General features: G+C 36.0%; 1 protein-coding gene across 7 annotated transcripts in view; it reads left to right on the plus strand.

The window, feature by feature from the left end:
- PHACTR4 (phosphatase and actin regulator 4) overlaps positions 1-20000 on the plus strand; it is a 77161-nt gene that overhangs the window by 29108 nt on the left and 28053 nt on the right. For 3 of the 7 annotated variants that reach the window (XM_090268918.1, XM_090268915.1, XM_090268916.1), the window contains exon 2: positions 7702-8004. The exons of the other annotated variants lie outside the window; for them this stretch is intronic. In XM_090268918.1, coding sequence (XP_090125044.1) covers positions 7996-8004 — 9 coding nt within the window. In that variant the 5' untranslated portion in view covers positions 7702-7995. The remainder of the gene's footprint in view (positions 1-7701; positions 8005-20000) is intronic. 7 annotated transcript variants of the gene reach the window in all.

Consider the following 20000-nt stretch of genomic DNA (forward strand, 5'->3'; position numbering starts at 1 on the left):
ACTTTCCTGGGGAACATTACTTGATTTCTGACTTGTTAGTTTCTACGTATCATTGATACCTTCTGGTTCCTTAAGAGAGGCCAATTGGGGTTTAGTTTTTATGAATGTCTTGTGATTTTTATAAAGTATGTTGTTCATTAAGATTAAGACTATTCAGTTATTTCACGGTAACTACATTTGATCTACCTTCAGCTCATGAAAAAGTACATTTTGGAGTAGAAAAAATATTATTAAATGGAAGACCAGTAAGATGAAGGTTGTTTGATTGATAAGTGGATATAATTCTAAGTATATCTGTAAGTTGAAATGAAGCTGTTATTCTTTCTTAGACTGAATTTTTACTAACAGTCAAAGACTAATTGAAAAAGAAGTGGAAATTCAGTTACTAAAGAAAGAGTATAAATAGCTCAGCAGCTTCTGTTGAATAAAAGGAAACTTTTTTTAACTGTTAAGGTTCCTTCAGAGTAGCCTTTAGTAGTTTATGCTATGGAAAATAGATACCGCACGTTGATGAAACGTGGAGTTGGTGCTTTGAAATACTCTGTTTTGTTATACTGAAAGACTTCTGTGTGCTTTATAAATCCTTTAGATTCAGCATGTCCAATGATGCTTTTTGCAGTAATGGAAAGGTTCTTTATCTGCACTGTCCAGTGTGGCAGTTGAGACTTGAAATGTGGCTAGCACAACTGAGAAACTGAAATATGCATTGTATTTAATAGAAACATTAAATATTAATATAAATTTAAATAATCATATGTAGCTTGTGACCATAGTATTGGACATCTTTAGATAGTTGAGAACTGAGCAGCATATTTGATAACCATGTTGTTAAAAATATACTATAGAGCCATGGCTGGTGTAGCTCAGTGGATTGAGTGCCAGCCTGAGAACCAAAGGGTCGCCAGTTCGATTCCCAGTTAGGGCATATGCCTGGGTTGGCGGCCAGGTCCCCTGTTGGGGTTGTGTGAGAGGCAACCTATGGATGTTTCTCTTCCTCCCTCTCTCGCTTTCTTCTCCTCTCTCTAAAAATAAATTAAAAAAAAAAATCTTTAAACCTAAACATTCATTTATATAAAGAATCTAAGTGGGATGAGAGGGAGCCAAATAAATTAAGTACCTGCAATCATCAGAATCTTTAGAGTCTCTTATTTAATCCTCACAACAGCTCTATGAGTAATTACAGTATTCCCTCACTTAGTGCAGTTATTACATTCTAGAACACCCACCGCCCCGTGATAGGTGAAAATCTGCCAAGTAGGAACCTTACATTTATTTTAGTATTTATATATATTTTCAGGCTTTATAAACCCTTCCCACACACTTATAAACCATTCCCAGTCCCTTATTAACCTTTCCCACTCCCTTATTAACCTTTTCCACACTTTTATAAACACTACTTATGTTCTTAAACATATTCTACACTCTTAAACCTACGTAACTTTAACAACATACGTATACAGTACCACAAAATCCCGCGATATAGTGAAAAATCCGCAACAAATAATTAAATATAATATTTTAATAATCCCGTGATACAGTGAGGCTGCGATAAGTGAACCGCAATATAGAGCGGGACTACTGTATCTCCGTTTTACAGATGCTGGAACTGAGGCTCACCTAAGTTAAGTAATGTGTTCAGGGTCACTTAATCAGTAAATGAGAAGGCTCAAATTTTACATAGTTATATATGTGACTCCAAAGCCTCTGCTCTCCTCCCTCTGTAAGCCTTTCTGCCTTCTGGAAGAGTGGTTAGGCAGGAACAAGATATAGAATAGGAGGCAGGTGTGTTTGTTTTTTTGCTTCCAGTGAGCCAGCCACAGAAAGAAACCAGTGTTACTTGGGTTAAATGGATGAGTATCTGGTGATATCAGTGGCCCTGTATTAACTTTAACTTTCACTGTCTCTTTCAGCCTGTTCTACAGACTAGTTCACATGAACTACACATGTTTTCTGCTGAGTATCTTGAGCCTAGCAGTAGTGATTATATGAGGTTTTATGTCAATATTCACCTGACAGATTTGTGTCCTTTGGAAATTACTACCTGCAAAGCAGTAAATTCTCAAAAACAATCCTGAGCATGCCACTTTCCCCCACAAAAGTGAGATTTCACAGCAATCTCAGGATTGTTTGGAATGATAGAATCCTCCATGGTCTCTACATTTCTTTCAGCCTCCATTTGTAGCACTTTTCACCTTAATGGTCTTTTGTTACTAGATTCTGTGAGCAAAGCTTAAAATTGAAGAATGCTGCTTCTCATCTACTCAAGGTTAATAAATACTTGTTGCATGCCCAGTGTGCACTCAGTTGTGCCGGGAGTTGAGAGTTTAAGGATAAATACATCATGGTCCCTGCCCAGGAGATGTTTCTAGCCTATTACAGAAGTCTGAAGATCACTGTAATTCGGGGTGATATGTCCAATACAATGAGTCATGACCAGCTCTTTACCTTTCCAATCATATCTCTTTGTTTTTTAATTAATTAATTTTTTAAAGATTTTATTTATTTATTTTTAGAGAGAGAGGAAGAGAAGGAGAAAGGGAGAAAAACATCAAAGGGTGGTTGCCTCTCATGTGCCCCCAGCTGGGGACCTGGCCCACAACCCAGGCATGTGCCCTGACTGGCAATCAAACTGGTGACCTTTTGGTTTGTAGGCCGGCGCTCAATCCACTGAGCCACACCAGCAGGGCTCCAATTATATCTCTTGATGCTTGTTCCTTTTTCTCACCTCTGTCTTCACTTCTATGACTGACTTTTTCAGTTTTGATCTCACTACTTTCAAGATATTTTCTCTGATCCCTCAGGACAAAGCTAGACACCCGTACCCCAACAATATGTGTTTGCATAGTACCTAAGTACTGAATGTGTGGTTGTCTCTCATGCACCCCCAACTGGGGAACTGGCCAGCAACCCAGGCATGTGCCCTGACTGGGAATCAAACTGGTGAGCCTTTGGTTCGCAGGCCGGCACTCAATCCACTGAGCCACACCAGCCAGGGCTCTCTTTAAGTTTTACTGCCAACCTCACAATGACCTAAAATCAGTCTTGAGCCAAGCCAAGATGGGCATTTAAATTTGATGGTAAACCGCAGCTGTACCAGGATCTGTAAATTTATGTGTTCTACTCTTGTGTGGTCCTGTCAATATAGATTCTATAGTAATGTTTCAGAGAGAGAGAGAGTGTGTGTGTGTGTGTGTGTTTAAGTGCCTGATTTAAACTTACTGACAGTAATACTTTTGTCAGTACTGTTGTATCTGCTTGATGTTTCTGTGCACCGCCCAGACTTCCTTCTTGCCCTGCATCTTCCAGTTGGCACTTTGGATTCATGATGCAGAAATGTCATCCTCTTCTGTTTCTGACTAACCTCTTTGTAATGACTAAGCTTTTTGTCATGTACCATTATCTGGCTGCTCTTGGCCTGGCCTCTCCTTTCTTGACTTTTTTTTCCCTGTAAGAACTGATCATTAATTTCTTGCATTTATTGAGAGCTTTTCATATGCCAGTCACATTACAAAGGGCTTTTTTAATGTCCATGTCATTTCATCCCCACAATTGCCCTGTACTGTTTAGTATTGTGTTGCCCTAAGTACTCATCGTACTCTATTGTAGGTCCTATTTGCTTGGACTAGAAGCATATTAAGGGCAAAAACTATTGTTTTTAGCACCAACACATTGATGGGCACATAACCAGTGATCAGTAAATCTATTGGAATTCTGCTTGGGTGAGAGACTTATAATAATGGAAGCAACATTTGAGCCAGTTCTTAAAGGATGAGCAGGAGTTTTCTAGATGGATCTGGGAAAGAAATTTTAGGCTGAGGGAACAATTTACATGAATAGATGAGATGATGAAAAGTTTACAAGTAACTAGCAAGGCTTTCTAATTTCCACATGGATTTTTATACACAGGTTATTAGTTGTAGGATATTATCATCTATAACTATCCAGAACCAGCTCGATTAGATTAGAATTATCACTGGGTAAAGAAGAGGAAACGGCTCCTTCCCCCAGTTATAAATCCAGACGTTGGAAACTAATCTTTTACTTGAATATGTATCTGTGTGACCTATTAATAATTTCTGTTGGTCAATCTTTCTGAAGGAAAGTCACTTTCCTAACCTCCCTCTAGAACTCACCTCTGTGAGACACGCAGGCCATGGGAAAGCGGCATGCTGAATTAAGCTTAGGGAGATGTGATTAAAATAGCTAAGAGCTTACTCTCCTAGGTAATCTAGTTCATATTGGTAGTTAAAGCATAAATCACATTTAAATGTAAGCCTTATACTCTCTTGATTGATCTTGTAACCTGTTTACTGAAAACATAAAACATATTTTCATCTTAGTGTATGATATGATGTGCTTGCCAACAAAAGTTTGGAGTTGTAAATGGCACTAAAGGTTCTGAGTATCAGCTCTTCATAGGTTAACCTTTCTTTTTATAAGGCCTTGCTTGCTCTTTCCATAAATATCATAGGAAGAGATTAATAACTTTTTATGTAACCTCCCCCATTCCTTGAGGCAGTAAGCTGTGGAGGAAGAATACTCTAAAAAGAGAGTATCTTTTATTAGGTGACAATTAAGAATAGTGTGTACTTCTTATAAACTTAAAGTGAGACTTTCCCGTGCATTTCTGAAATATAATGCATGGAAAACTAGAATGAATTCAAGGCTTTGATTGTTACATTTTAAAGCCATCAATAGGCCAGTATCTTCCTCTCTTTCTGCTTGTCTGCTTTTACCAGCTGGTACAAAGTAAATATTATTGGTCAAGGAACATTTATTGGCTTGGTACACAGGGGACAGAATTAGCATTTCTGAGAGATTTCTTGTTGTAGGGTATGGACTTCCTTGGGAAATGATTGTATCTTTAGGAAGTAGATATTTTCTTGACTATTTATACAAGAGTTGAAGTAAGTCCTAGAGTTAGAATCAAGAGATTTGGGTTTTAGTCCTGGCTCTGAGCATGGCATTTAACCTCTTTATCCATCAATTTCCTTTTTCTGTAAGGAGTAGAAGATTGAGCCAGATGATCACTAAGAATCTTGTCATTTTTTTAAAGTTTTTAAAAAGAGATTTTATTTATTTATTTCTAGAAAGAGGGGAAAGGAGGGAGAAAGAAGGGAAGAGAAACATGAATGTGTGGTTGTCTCTCATGCACCCCCAACTGGGGAACTGGCCAGCAACCCAGGCATGTGCCCTGACTGGGAATCAAACTGGTGAGCCTTTGGTTCGCAGGCCGGCACTCAATCCACTGAGCCACACCAGCCAGGGCTCTCTTTAAGTTTTACTGCCAACCTCACAATGACCTAAAATCAGTCTTGAGCCAAGCCAAGATGGGCATTTAAATTTGATGGTAAACCGCAGCTGTACCAGGATCTGTAAATTTATGTGTTCTACTCTTGTGTGGTCCTGTCAATATAGATTCTATAGTAATGTTTCAGAGAGAGAGAGAGTGTGTGTGTGTGTGTGTGTGTGTGTTTAAGTGCCTGATTTAAACTTACTGACAGTAATACTTTTGTCAGTACTGTTGTATCTGCTTGATGTTTCTGTGCACCGCCCAGACTTCCTTCTTGCCCTGCATCTTCCAGTTGGCACTTTGGATTCATGATGCAGAAATGTCATCCTCTTCTGTTTCTGACTAACCTCTTTGTAATGACTAAGCTTTTTGTCATGTACCATTATCTGGCTGCTCTTGGCCTGGCCTCTCCTTTCTTGACTTTTTTTTCCCTGTAAGAACTGATCATTAATTTCTTGCATTTATTGAGAGCTTTTCATATGCCAGTCACATTACAAAGGGCTTTTTTAATGTCCATGTCATTTCATCCCCACAATTGCCCTGTACTGTTTAGTATTGTGTTGCCCATTTTACAAATTAGAAAACCAAGGCTCAGAGAGTTGAAGTAACTTACCTCGTGTTAAGCACTGAGTGGTAGATCTGAAATTAAAATTTCAGTTGCCTCCAAAGCTCATCATGCTTTATTATCTTCATGATGATGGTGGTGGTGGTGTTGGTGATGACGACTATAATATGTTGAGTACCTACTGGGTGCTGAGCAATGCATTTGCTACCTTTTGCGACCCCATTTAATAGGAGTAGAAACTGCTATTGTATATGTTCCACTCTTAGGCTAATAGATACTCATATAAGTGCCAGGGTTCAAATGGTATTGGACAACCTTCTTACATTGTAGCATTCTGTCAATGTACTCACCTATTTTTACTCACCTATTTTAGTGGTCAACATCATAATCTTTTTATGACTACTACCAGTATTAACAATTAAATGTTGCCTGAGTATTTCTACACTTTCTTTTTCTTACCTAAGCCTATGATTGTCAGTTTCTTTTTTTTTAAGTATATTTTATTGATTATGTTTTACAGTAGTCCCAATTTCTTTTCCCTTTGCTCCCCTCTTCCCAGTACCCCACTTCCCTCCAGCAGTCCCACCCCTTTAGTTCATGTCCATGGGTCGTGCATATATAAGTTCTTTAGCTTTGTCACTTTCTTATTTGTTACCTTTGCTATGTTCTTTTTTTCTGTATCAAAACAGAACGGGGATAAGATAATGGGGGGGAAAGGAAAGAGTGCTAAGGAAAGGTAAAAGAAGTCTAGATACTAGAATTCTTTCCATGATCTCAGTTTGGAAAACTTAAAGATTTAAACTAAAAGCTCCATGTTTTGGGTAGCTGTCATTTGTTGAAGTAGTATTAGGACTTTGGCACTTAAAAACTTGGTGATATAAGACATAGGATTTGACCTCACTAGCCTTAGTTTTCTTATCTGATAATAGAGTAATATATTCTTCACAACACATGGTTAGTTGTGGTGATGATTAAATGAAATAACCAATATAAAGTTCTTAATATAATGCTAAAATTACTAGTTCCCCATTTTACCTTAAAGTGTTGTGAAATAACGCAGAGTATGTGGTTAAACACTCTTGTCATGTGTGGCTTTTTTACATTTAGAAAATCTAGTGTTAGCATACACAGGCATGTATGTAAATAAAAATTCATCAAGCTGTAGTCTTTATGTTTTGCCTATATGTAAATTAGTTATATCTCAATAAGAATGAAAAATCAGTATGTAAGCTGGACTTTTGGTTGCTGCATGTGGTTAGCTGATGTTTCCATGTATTATACCTAGCATGTGGAACTACTCCTCTGTATTCCCCAAGATCATATGGTGGTTATTGAGCTTTAGCAAAAAGAGAAATATTGTATAATACCTTCCAAATATTTATTTCAAGTTTATGTCTTAGTAAGCAAAATTTTCAGAAATAATTCTTTTTGTATTTAGAAAAGGTATACTCAATCCTAAAATAATGTTCCTAATGTTATTAATTCCCAGTATGTAGATCTCATTCTGCTTTGGGTATGCCACTCACAGGTAGGAAACACAATTTTAGAGCAATAAGGGAAATGTAAGAACAGTCTGATACGTTTTAGGCAAGCCTGTATCAAAAACATACCTTTGAGTGGATGTCTGCTCCATTTAGCTTGCTGCACATAACCCTGATGGGCTTTTGTGTGATTAAATCTGCAAGTTCTTTGGTAGGCTCTTGAGCAAGCTCCCTTTCTTCTGGAGAGCAGGAACCAAGCTCAATGTCAGGAAAAGTAGGTGTGGACTTTTAGGGCTGTGCCGCTCAGCAGCTAGAATGTGGTTGGCAGTCTCCTCCCCTTCCTGCACTTCTGCTCTTCACAGTGTGCACCCTGGAATGACAGGCATTCCTGTGTGAAGAGAGCCAGCGTGAAGACGTATTTATAAGAACCACAAGTGCCCAGGCCGGGATACAGGGAAAGAGAAACTCCAGCAGATTGACCTCAGAACATTTCCTGATGTTTGGCAGTGACACTGAGAGAGGAATGCACGTCCCCTCCTTGTGCGGATTTATTTTTTAAGAAAAGTTCGCTTTGGTCTGGCACAGTTTGTTGTCGTGAGACACATCAGACAATATAATCATGGGGCAAGCTGATGTCTCCAGACCGGTAAATCCAGATGCGATTGGTGAGTAATAAAAGGCAAAGAAATAAAATCTTGACAGACAAGGCAGATCTACAGGTGAAGTTGAATATTTTATAGAAATTTGAATGTAAGGATTTTGAGGTTTGTAACTTTGGGACGTTTATAACTTTGTGAAGAATGAATGAAAACATTATTAGTTATTTTTCACTTAATTATATTAAACTACCACACATAGTTTTGTTGTCTTGAATTTTCTTTTTTATAAGTAATTTTGCTAGGAAACCATTTGTTAATTTCTTGCCTTTGCAGAAGATAACTACAGAAACTGGTATTTAACATTCAGTGGTGTTTTACTAGCATTTGGCAGGGGTTGGGCAATTGATAGATACATATGGTGTAGAACTAGAACTGTTGACTTCTGTAAGCAGGACTATTTTAAATAATTGGTTTAATTTTTCAACTCAGTTAAACAATTTCTAAGTAAATCTCCGACTTTTCCCCTTGTGGTGATATTTCCATTTCTCATGAGGCAACACTTTGGTATAAATATTTCTGAAGTCAGTGCTTTATATTTGAAGTGTTATTATCTTTGGAGATAGCTAGAGATCAGGCTGATAATTACAAGTGTACCTCAGTTTCAAAGCTATTAAGTGAAATGGAAGTTCATTGTTACTGAAGATTAATTTTCCCAAAGTTCTGGGATTTTTGTATAAGATGAAGTTGGAAAGGTGGGTTAAATAGTTTTAAATGGATGTTCATCAAAGGATTGTTAAGTATATGCAAAGTAGGGGAAATCCTGTCAATCATTTCTTGACATTAATCTAATTTTTAAAAAGATTTATACCTTTTCTTTGACTTAGGGAGCAGCAGAAAACATGTTCAGGTCTTAGCTGATGGGGTTTTTTTCTTTACCCCTTTTTCCAGAAATGAAAAATGTCGGTGACTTTAAAGAAAAGTATGTAAGTGTAGGAGCACAGGTACACTCCCAGATGTCTCGTGGTTTAATATTATTTGTTGTCTAAGGGTATGTTTTCTCCTGAGACTTGCTGGATGAAATTCCTACAAAGTATTTTTTTATGTTTTACTGAATCTGAGGCACATGGCTCACAAAGTGAATCATTCAGCAACAAATTTTTAACACTGAAGTCATGACTTGATTCACTTTACCTTCCTTGATCACCAGGGCTGGGTTCATTTCCATTTCCTCACTCACTTTTTAAAAAAATAAAATGTTTTATAAATATTGTAGGAAAAGGTGTAGAGAAAAATATAAAGGACCCTCGGAGGCCAATACCCAGCTTTAGAAATGAAATTTAGAACAGAGATATGTCCCACCCCATAATACCCCTTTCTCTATGCCCACATTCTCTTTATGGTGACATTTTGCTTCTTTGCTCTCAGATGTAACCACTCTCCCGAATTTGGTGAAATTAATTTGGGGCACTAAATTCTCCAGTGGTTTCTACTCCAAAGCTTAGTTACTTATTAACAAATATAATAAGGACCTAAATAATGCTAGGTATTTCTCTATGAGATGGAAACGAGAGGTCTTTGAAAAGCAAGAAATAGGTAAGCAGGTATAAATAATGGGTGGTGATGTTTATGAAGAATGCCCATCTAACATCTATATACACATGAAAAATTTAATCTAAGTAGATGAAGTTTGATATTTCTTATGCTTCTTAAAAAAAAAGTCAGAATCATATTCATCAATTTTTCTAACTATACCAGTATTCCCTCAGAGAGCTATGAAGAAGAAATAGAAATCACTTGGGTACCTAACAAAAATTTTTATGTTCTCTCTAGATTAATATGAGGGTTTTATTTCCTATTACCTAGAAAATTTCTAGATGACTATAAGCTATTTTAATGGACAGACAGCTATTTTAATGGACAGACTCTGTTTATATTATTTGTAATTTGGGATGTATTCTATTTGAGCAAATTAGGACTGGGGTATGAAGGCTTAACGTTGACAACTTTGAGGACTTATACCATTGTTTTAAAGTCTTTTACCAAACATAACAATTTTTAATGAAATTCAAAAAGCATCTCAGTGGGTAAGGTGTCTGAAAAGTCTTACCAAATTCTTTGGAAGGATATATGTACAGAGGAAATTAAGACATAAATAGTTGTAATTTTTTAAAAGGCAAATAATTTGTTTATGATTGTGAGCAACTGAGCTTCATAAATTATGACACTAGTGATGACGAGTTCTTGGGGTTCCCAGAAAACTACAAGAGTACTTGAACCTTAAAGTCTCTCCTCATTTGATAATGACAGTGATGATGGTTCTTAATACCGCTGTTGACTGCTGTTCACTTCACATGGTTGAGATATTATTCTGTTATATTTTATTAAATATTTTAGTACACCATTTGGTTCAGAATTTTTTTTTTCTTGTCTTCCTCCTCTAAACCTAGGTGTATCTTATGGTCAGGTGCATCTTATAGTGTGAAAAATACGGTAATTAATTAATTAAAAATTGATGTTACTAGTTTGGGCAAGCCAAGTGATATAAATTACTGACTATATTGAATTGATTTATTATTTTCAAGGCGTTGTATAGATATAAAATATCTATATCCTTAAGAAGTTCACTTTCTAGTTGAGAATTTAAACTATTAAAAGAAAAAATTCAAAATATTTATAAACTTGTAAGGTAGTTGACTCCCTTGACTTATGATGGATGTCCAAGGCTGTTAACCAAGAAAAGACTGCTTCTTTCAATGCCTGAGGCTCATACGCAAATTGATGAGATGTTATGTCAGTATCCAACTAGAGTTTTTACTATAGGATCTTTCTAACAACTGGTGAACTAATTGAGTATACAGATGCTTAGTAGGATTTATGCTGTGGTGTCCATTCAGGGAAATAAGTAGCTATCCTCAGCAGTTCATACTTTTAAAATTATCCTTTAGTGAACTATGTCCATAGGAGAAAGTCTGTAGATTTACTCAGATAAAACTTTCAAATAATACTTTGTAGTTTTTTTGTGTGTGTCTATTTTTAAAAGATTTTACTTAGTTATTTTTAGAGAGAGGGGAAGGGAGGGAGAAAGAGAGGGAGAGAAACATCAATATGTGAGAGGTTGTATCTTGCACAGGCCCCTGGGCCAGGCCCGCAACCCAGGCATGTGCCCTGACCGGGAATCAAACCAGCGACTTTTCACTTTGTGGGACAATGCTCAACCAACTGAGCCATGTCGTTCAGGGCAGTACTTTGTGGTTCTTGATCAACATAAAAGCTGTTTCTGTGTTCACCAGAATACTTTGCATCATATTAAAACAACCAACTAATTAGCATATGTCCTCAAATTATGCATAAGACCAAAGAATTTTAATAAGCTCTACCTTTTCTTTACCTTTCCATTTCCCATCTCTAGCTTTTTTCTTTTATTTTTTTTGACCCTTCGCATATCTTTTATTCAATAATTAGCCTCTTCTTTCTATTTTTCTTTTACATAGAAATTTGTCATTTTAGAAGGCACTGTTTTGTAATATTTTGTCATACCTACATTCCTTTTTCCATTGTCATTTGATTCATTTTGCTCCAAAATTTCATATACATGATTAATGGGAATAGTTCTAGGAATGGTGATTTAGAAATATATCATCATTTGGAGCAAAATTAGTAAGGAGATTACTGTATGAATAAAATTTAATGTAGCTATATAACTATCAACCTTGGAATAAATAATAAATGGGTTAATTAAACATAAACTTGATATGACTTTAAAGAACAACACTTGGCTTTACTTAGTCACCAGAGTTAGCAGAGACATTTCTCATACCTGTATAGGTCTAATAATAAATGCTTTCTTCTGAAGCAGAAGGAACAAGCATATATTCTACATAAAATCCAGGAATGAGGAGGAATCGATAGTATAGGAGTCTGTCATGGACTCCTTGTAGGATTTTCTGTTTTCAAATGTGGAATACCAATCAGAATTTACCTTTCCTCTTTCTGCTCCATTGAATTTTCTGAATAGCCTATTGTCACAACAATGTATCCTTCTTTCTACTTACAAGTAAACTTTGGGAAGTTTAAGGATTTTTATTTTTGTTTTTTTAAATGAGAGAATATATTCTGGCACCTCACTATAAAATTTTACACTCAACTTGGAGTTTTTGTCAAAAAAAGTATATATATTAAGTTGACAAGGGTGAAGCATCATCACTTCTGATGCAGACATGGTCAGAAAACTGTATTTTCCCAGAGTTTGAATCTCAGACCTAATTGTACCTACAAGTATTGTACATTACAGACAATGACCTTCTCCTTGACTATCTTCTTGAGTGCTTTGCCCAATTCTAATTCCCAAAGGTCAGAACTATGCAGTACTTCCAAGGGAAGTTATGGTCCTGCATTAGACAAAGCCTGCTTTGTTCACTAGTGGCAGCTTTTACTTTCTGTAATTCGTTGAAGTTTTCTAAAAAAATTCTTTAAATCCAATACTAGTTTTTTAAGAAGGCAAACAATGAGTAAGTACAATACTGTAAGTACCATAAATTAATATTCTCCATTTACAGAGTTCTACTGCTGTTAAAATGGTTGTACAAAAGCAAGATCTGTTATAAAAGCTAGATGTACATAAAAAATCGACAGAGGCCCTGGCTGCTGTGGCTCAGTGGATTGAGCACCGGCCTGCGAACCAGAATGTCACTGGTTTGATTCCTAGTCAGGGCACATGACTGAGTTACAGGCCAGGTCCCCAGTTGAGGACACACAAGAGACAACTCTTTTTTTTTTTTTTAAAGTATATTTTATTGATTATATTGTTACAATAGTTCCAATTTTTTCCCCTTTGCTACCCTCCACCTAGCACCCCCCCTCTCCCAGCAATGCCCCCCAAATCCATGCCCATGGTTCATACATACAAGCTCTCCCGCTTCACCCTTTCATATATTCTTCTTTTTTTTAAATAAATAAATGATTAATTAATTATTTTAATAATAAAAAATAACAGTTCCTCTCTCTCAGATATTAAGACCCTTTATAATCTTATAAAGGACAATGGGCAAAGGTCTCAAGCTAATGGAGTATGTATCTTGTTGCATGTAACTATAGATTTCAAAATTTTGGACAAATAACATTGCAATAGAAGTTCTGTGGGTAGAATGGGAGAACTTTATACACTTTAAATCTAAACATTTCTTAAAACCCGATAAGGTATGAGAAATAGAGGTAGAACTAAGATGCAATAATTCTGTTGCTTATTACTAAACTTAGTGAAAGGGAGAGGGTATATAGGCTGTGTTGAAAACTAAGCTTCCTATCGACTCTAATAGCCTGTGCCTTATCTTGCCTTGCCTTCAACATAGATGATTAAGAATTGGTTGTAATACAGATTCTAAAATGAACACTGTCTTTGATCTAGAACTTTAATGTTGAACCCTGTTTTATCACTTATCTCTAGGAGGTAATGTAGGTATAATATGTGTCTACAGCAAATAGCCAATATAAACTTTATGTGAAGATGAAAAATGCTAAGTAAATTTTAATACTACTATACATTTATTTTAAAATCACCCTAGAAATTTATCTGGAACAACTAAACTTGAACTAAAAATCTTTAATTAAATGCTGGCCAAAAAACCCTAGGGGTTGAAGAAAGAAACTACTAGAACTTTACATAATACTTGATGTAAGAAACAAGCCTATGAAATGTGAGGTGCTACAGCTTTTGAATGAAGGAGTAAATAGTTTAAATACCAGGGCATAGTTTTAGGCTACTGCACAAACTGGAAGCTCCAAACTCCAATTTAGTTAGTTATCTTTCTCTCCCTACCTCCACCCACTCCAGGAAACATCTAGACCTCCAACTCTATGTGTGATTTGTTTTCCTAATGGTCTACAGCTGCATGACTTAAAAAAAAGAAAGAAAAGAAAAAAAAAAGGCGTTTTCTTTGGAACACATAATCATAAAACTAAAGCCAGTATCCTACACCCTATTACCTGTCAAACAAAGGGAATCTATCTTATGTTGGCTCTCACAGAATGCAAGGGGCCATAAGGCTATTTTAAATTTCATAACTGGTTTAAACAGAAACAATGGAATATCCTAATGTGATGCCAAGCCTTTATTTCTTGTCAAATTGGAAATGGAAGGGAGATGGTTGTCAAATCAGAATTGCTGAGAACGAGTGGTGGATGTTCTCATGATGTGCTTACGAACAGCTTCAGATTCACTCTGCCCTTTATGAGTATAGAACAAATCTGAGGTGTAATTGTATCATTAAAATAAAAAAAGGGTATTTTTTAGATACTTGAATATACTTTTTGTTGTATAATTTATTTATTTGTTAGCTTCTTTCTTTTTAAGTGATGTTTTCTAAGTGATGGAACTGAATTTTCTTCCTGTCAGACAAAAATTTATAGTGAGAAACCTGAGCTAGGGTATTAGCATAAATGGATCCAAGAATGCACCAGAGATTAGTGACTTCAGTTAGATCTAGTCAGCCACTGCTCTCAAGGATTTATGCATACTTTAAAACCCTTCATTCTACAGCCAGAGAGTTTAAACCTGGTGACTTTAGGTCACCATTAAATTTGGTTTCTAACCCTTTAGCACAAGATCGTACTTGTGGCAGACAAGGGAGGTATACTTAAAGAATGCTGGACGAGAAAGTGTTGTTTGGGTAATCTAAATCTTCTCACTGTAACTTGTCACTACGCCAAAGACCAAAGAAATGTATCCCTGAGTGGTTTAATTTGCTTACTATTTCAGACTATGGTTTCTATGGGGGAAATTTCATTTTTATGGGAACTTAATGTTTAGAAAGAATTGTTTTCTTTACTGTATTTACATATATGTTGGACTTCATTTATTAACTAACAGTGTGAAAGCGCCCATTTCCCATTGTAAAAAGTAAATTTGTTTTTTTCCAATTATAAAAACCATACATGTTTATTGTAAAAATATATAGGAAACTAGAAAGAAGAAACAAAGTCTCCCATAATCCTACCATCAAAATATATTTACATTTTAGTTTAGTTTTTTCAATTCTTCTTTTTAACATACTTTAGCATGGTTTAAATAACGTGATATACAATTTACATGTATTTATTTTTAATATAAGATTATTACTCTAGATACTTCATTTTAATGATTATGTATTGTTTTATACAAATTTTTTAATTTACTTATTCATATACCTATTGTTGTACATTAAACTCATTCTCAATGGTTTACCGCCCTAAATAACACTCTCTAGAAATAACATTTTGCCCGGGCCAGGCAGTTCCGTGGGTTACAGCGTTGTCCCCATACACCAAGGTTGCAGGTTTGACCCCCGGGTCAGGACACATACAAGAAGCAACCAGTGAATGCATAAATAAGTGGAACAACAAATCAGTGTGTGTGTATGTGTTTGTGTGTCTTCCTTCCTCTCCTTTCCTTCTTCTCATTCTCTAAAATCAATAAATTAAAAAGAAAAGAAATAACATCTTGGGGAAGCTTCCATATTTTAAAGTTGAGTTTTCTAGACTTTTGTGTAAATGTTATATGAGAACTTAGGCTTTTATTAAAGAAGATAGTCTTACATAATTTATATACAGTTGGAATTAAAATTTTAAAAAAATATGTGCATGGCCCTAGCCACTATTCTAGTTACAAATAACACCTAGCTAGATAATAAAAGAATATATGCCTAGCCCTGGCTGGTGTGGCTCAGTGGCTTGAGTGCCAGCTTGTGAACCGAAGGGTCATCGGTTCGATTCCTAATCAGGGCACATGCCTGGGTTGCAGGCCAGGTCCCCTGTTGGGGGCATGTGAGAGGCAGCCACACGTTGATGTTCCTCTCTCTCTCTTTCTCCATCCCTTCCCCTCTCTCTAAAAATAAACGAATAAAATCTTAAAAAAAACAAAAACAAAAAAGACTATATGCCCAAATGGAATTTGATAGTGAGAGACTTGTTTCATGGACTCTTTAAAGTTGGATTTAGGCAGACTGCTGGGTAGGTCTTTTCAATGAATTTTACCAATGTCTACTTTTGTCTAATAACCTTCCCTTCTTGAAAATACTCTTGGACTTAAGTAGGGAAGATGTGACTGACTACCTCCCCACTATTATTTATTTGAAGATCCCTCCCTTCCTGTGTAGGACATTTGGTGGAGCTAAGTTTCTGTGATTTCCCTCTGGTGTCAACATAATGCATTGGGGGGAAGAGAAGATGATTTGCTTCCTTTCCTTTTCATTAGGAATGATTAATTTGCTTGCTCTTTCTTTCTTCCTTTCTTTTCTTTCTTTCTCTCTCTCTTTCCTTCTTTCTTCCTCTCTCTCTTTCTTTCTTTCTTTCTTTCTTTCTTTCTTTCTTTCTTTCTTTCTTTCTTTCTTTCTTTCTTTCTTTCTTTCTTTCTTTCTTTCTTTCTTTCTTTTCTCTCTCTGATATCTTTCATGCATGAGAACACTCCCTTGTTTTAGAATTTCTTTCTTTCAGGAGGCACTTACCTAAGCAAAGAATGTGTGGGAAGAATTTTATCAACACTTTATTTTAATCAGTTATAGGTGTTGGTCTTGAATAATAGCTAAAAGTTGAGTTTCCAGAGCACTCCCAGGCTAGTCTCCACAAAAAATGCCTAACAGTATGACTTCAGAGTTCTCTCCCATGTATGTTATCAACAACGTAAAGATTTGAATCCCATTGATATCACTTATGCTATGTGCAAGTAGAAAGCATGCAAGGAATGAAACATACAAAGAAAAGCAGTCCAACAGGGGAGAAAAAGCCAATCAAGTGACATTTATAAAGTGCTGAAATTAAATAGAAAAAACCTCAACTCCCAACTGAAAATACTATACCCAGTGCAAATATCCTTCAGCGATGAAATAAAATTATCTAAATTAGAAGCATAGAATTACAAAAGGAAATGAATGGTATCTGAAAAAGCAAATATGTAGCAAATATAAAATAATATTGTTTGTTAAAACAACAATAGCCCTGGCTGGTGTGGCTCAGTGGATTGAGCTCTTGCCTGCAAACCAAAGGGTTGCCAGTTGAATTCCGTGTCAGGGCACATGCCTGGGTTGTCAGCCAGGTCCCCAGCTGGGGGTGTTCAAGAGGCAGATGATCTCTTCCCTATCTATAAAAATAAATAAATCTTTAAAAAACAACAACAATGATGTTTTCAGTGGTTTATTATTACGTATATGTAGAAAAATATGGCAATAACGGAGCAGGTAGAGTTGGAATGTTGTAAAATTCGTACATTGTTTAGTAAATAGTAAAAGTACTAACTTAATTTAGATTATAAGTCAAGAATGCACAGAACCAGACAAATAGAAAATAACAGCAAAATGGTAGACCTAAGCCCAACTGTGTCAGTAAAAACATTAACTGTAAATGGACTAAACACTCTAAAAGACAACAATTGCCCAACTAGGTAGAAAAACAAAATCAAGGCAGAAGTATTTATTAGAGTGATATAGGTCATTTCGTGATAAAAGGATCAATTTAACAGGAAGAAATAACTCTAAATTTGTGTATACCTAATAATATAGCTTTAAAGTATAGTAGGCAAAAATTAATAGAACTAAAAAGAGAGACAAATCCACTTTCATTGCTAGAGATGTTAGCATACCTCTCAGTAATTGATAGGACGAGCTGACAACAAATCAGAAAGAATGTTACTGATTTATACAATATGATTATCCAGCTTGACCTAACTGGCATGTATAGAACACTGTACTCAACTGCACAATTCACTGTCTGTCCAAGTGCGCATGGAACATACTATAAATCTTGAAAAAATAACTGCAAACTTTTATATTTACTTTTAATTTAAACTATATCTGAAACTAAGAAACACAGGGAGACCCTCACAATTCTTCTGTAGGACTACTGTGTGTGAGTAAGAAACACTGAAAATGATGCCATGATTTTCTAGTCTATTTTCCTTCAACAGAGTATCAGGTTACAGGCATACAGAGAATGTCTGCCTCTATCTCTTTTAACATGTCCAGGGTATCATGTTTCCAGATAATAATCTGGGGTTGGGTTTAACAAACCTGTCTGTCATAAGAATCACCTGTGAAGGTTTTCAAAAACAGATTCTTAGGTCCCACCTCTTAGAGATTCTGTATTTTGAAAAGGTGATTGGGCTGATTCCAAAGTATTTGAACAGATTTGGGAGTTACTGAAATAATGTTCTCTTTGTCATATGGAGAGGAGGGAGTGGAAGGGGAAGCATATGAGAATGTAAGAATATGATTAATAAATTGGGGCTAATAACTAGGTCAGGGATGGGTGTGGCTGAACCCCACTGCATGAGGCAAGAGGCATATCCACTTCTAAAAGTTTTATAAACATGAAAATTAAGCACATTTACCAGGCTGGGTTGCTCAGTTGTTGAGAGTGTCGTCTCAAACACCAAAAGGTTGCCAGTTCCATTCTCTGTCAGAGCACATACCTAAGTTGCAGGTTTGATTCCCGGTCAGGGCAAGTATGTGAAGCAACCCATTGATCTCTCTCTCTCTCTCTCTCTCTCTCTGTCTACCCCTTCCCTCCCTTTCTATCTTCCTCTCCCTCAGTAAACATATTCTTGGATGAAGATTTCAAAAAATTTAAGCACATTTGTGTGAAGCATCAAAGAAAAAAAGACTGCTCTTTTTGCAAAGTGTTCTGTGACTTTTAAAAAAAAATTGTTTAAAGATTTTTATTCTTAGAAGGGAAGAGAGGGAGAGAAACATAGATTGGTTGCCTCTTGCATACCCCTCAACTGGGAACCTGGTCTGCAACCCAGGCATGTGCCCTGACTGGGAATCGAACTGGTGACCTTTTGGTTCACAGACCAGTGCACAGTACACTGAGCCATACTAGCCAGGGCTGTGACTTTTTTTTACATAAAGGAGGAGGGCTGTTCTTAGCAATGGATGTAACTAGACACATTCATTTTTTTATTGTATTCTGTTATTTTCCACACAAGGTACTTTTTAATATAGATGGCTTGTTTTTAGTTCATGCCAGTAGGCATAAATATATTTGAAAGGATATCATGATTTTGTTGTTTGGAATATATATGAGAAAGGGGACACATAAATATATTGTTCAATATAATGAAGAATTAAAAGGGATGAACTAAGTTCTACTTTAGAAAATGAATCAATATGTGAGAAGACAGTGGAAGCAAACCAAATTTCCTATATTTCATTTAGGGACTTTGCAGAGACTTTTTTGTAAATATGTTACTATCTAACATTCCTAAAGCTTTAATGGCTTTTTTTCTTTGTAACAATATCACATACTACTAATTACATGTCTTTTTAATAATGTTAGTCTGTTTTATTGTTTTGGTTTTGTTTGTTTTTTAGTCAACCCCATTACTCTTAACCAAACAAGCATTTCCCTGTGTGTGTGTTGGAACGGAGTGAAGTTTATTTAGTGGATGGGTTAGCAGGACATGGAAGTTTTAGTCCCTTCTTGTCTCTGCAAGTAAGGCTACCATGTGAGAGTGAGCAGCTTATGTTCCTTAGCTCTATTTCTGAATAGATTACCATTAACTTGTTAAATATGATATTATGAATGCTCTGAAATGTTCTGCGGTCCTATTGACACTCCATAACTGGGGTAATACTGTCTTAGTTAAAGCACTGTCTTTTAAAAGCAATACCATGTGTTCACTCTTTGGGGAAATTGTGTCTCTGGCAACTAAACTTTTTGAGATATGGTCCAGTGTCATAATCAGATTCCATTGCATTTCACATAAGGAATTAAAATAGTTGAGACCCAGGATGCCCATAACTAAATGATGCAACTAGAAAGAAAAGAGTTACTGTCCTCTGTACTCTCCATCTATTGTACTTCAGTAATCAGGACTCTATTTTGCCCTAAGTCATCTAGATACATCAAAATAATGTATCAGCAGGCATTGCTACAGTCACTCTGATAATTACAGTTGTGTAAATCTGAACTTCATCAGTGGACTTCCCTAGACTCACGTCTAATCAATTGAAAAAAGGTTGACTTTGATAGTGTTTCTAAAAAAATAAAAAATTGCTTGTTGATAGTGTATTTCTCTTATGAAAATATATCTAAAA

Source organism: Furipterus horrens, unplaced genomic scaffold (assembly GCF_987537825.1).
Source record: "Furipterus horrens unplaced genomic scaffold, mFurHor1.1.pri manual_scaffold_3, whole genome shotgun sequence".
Lineage (NCBI taxonomy): Eukaryota > Metazoa > Chordata > Mammalia > Chiroptera > Furipteridae > Furipterus > Furipterus horrens.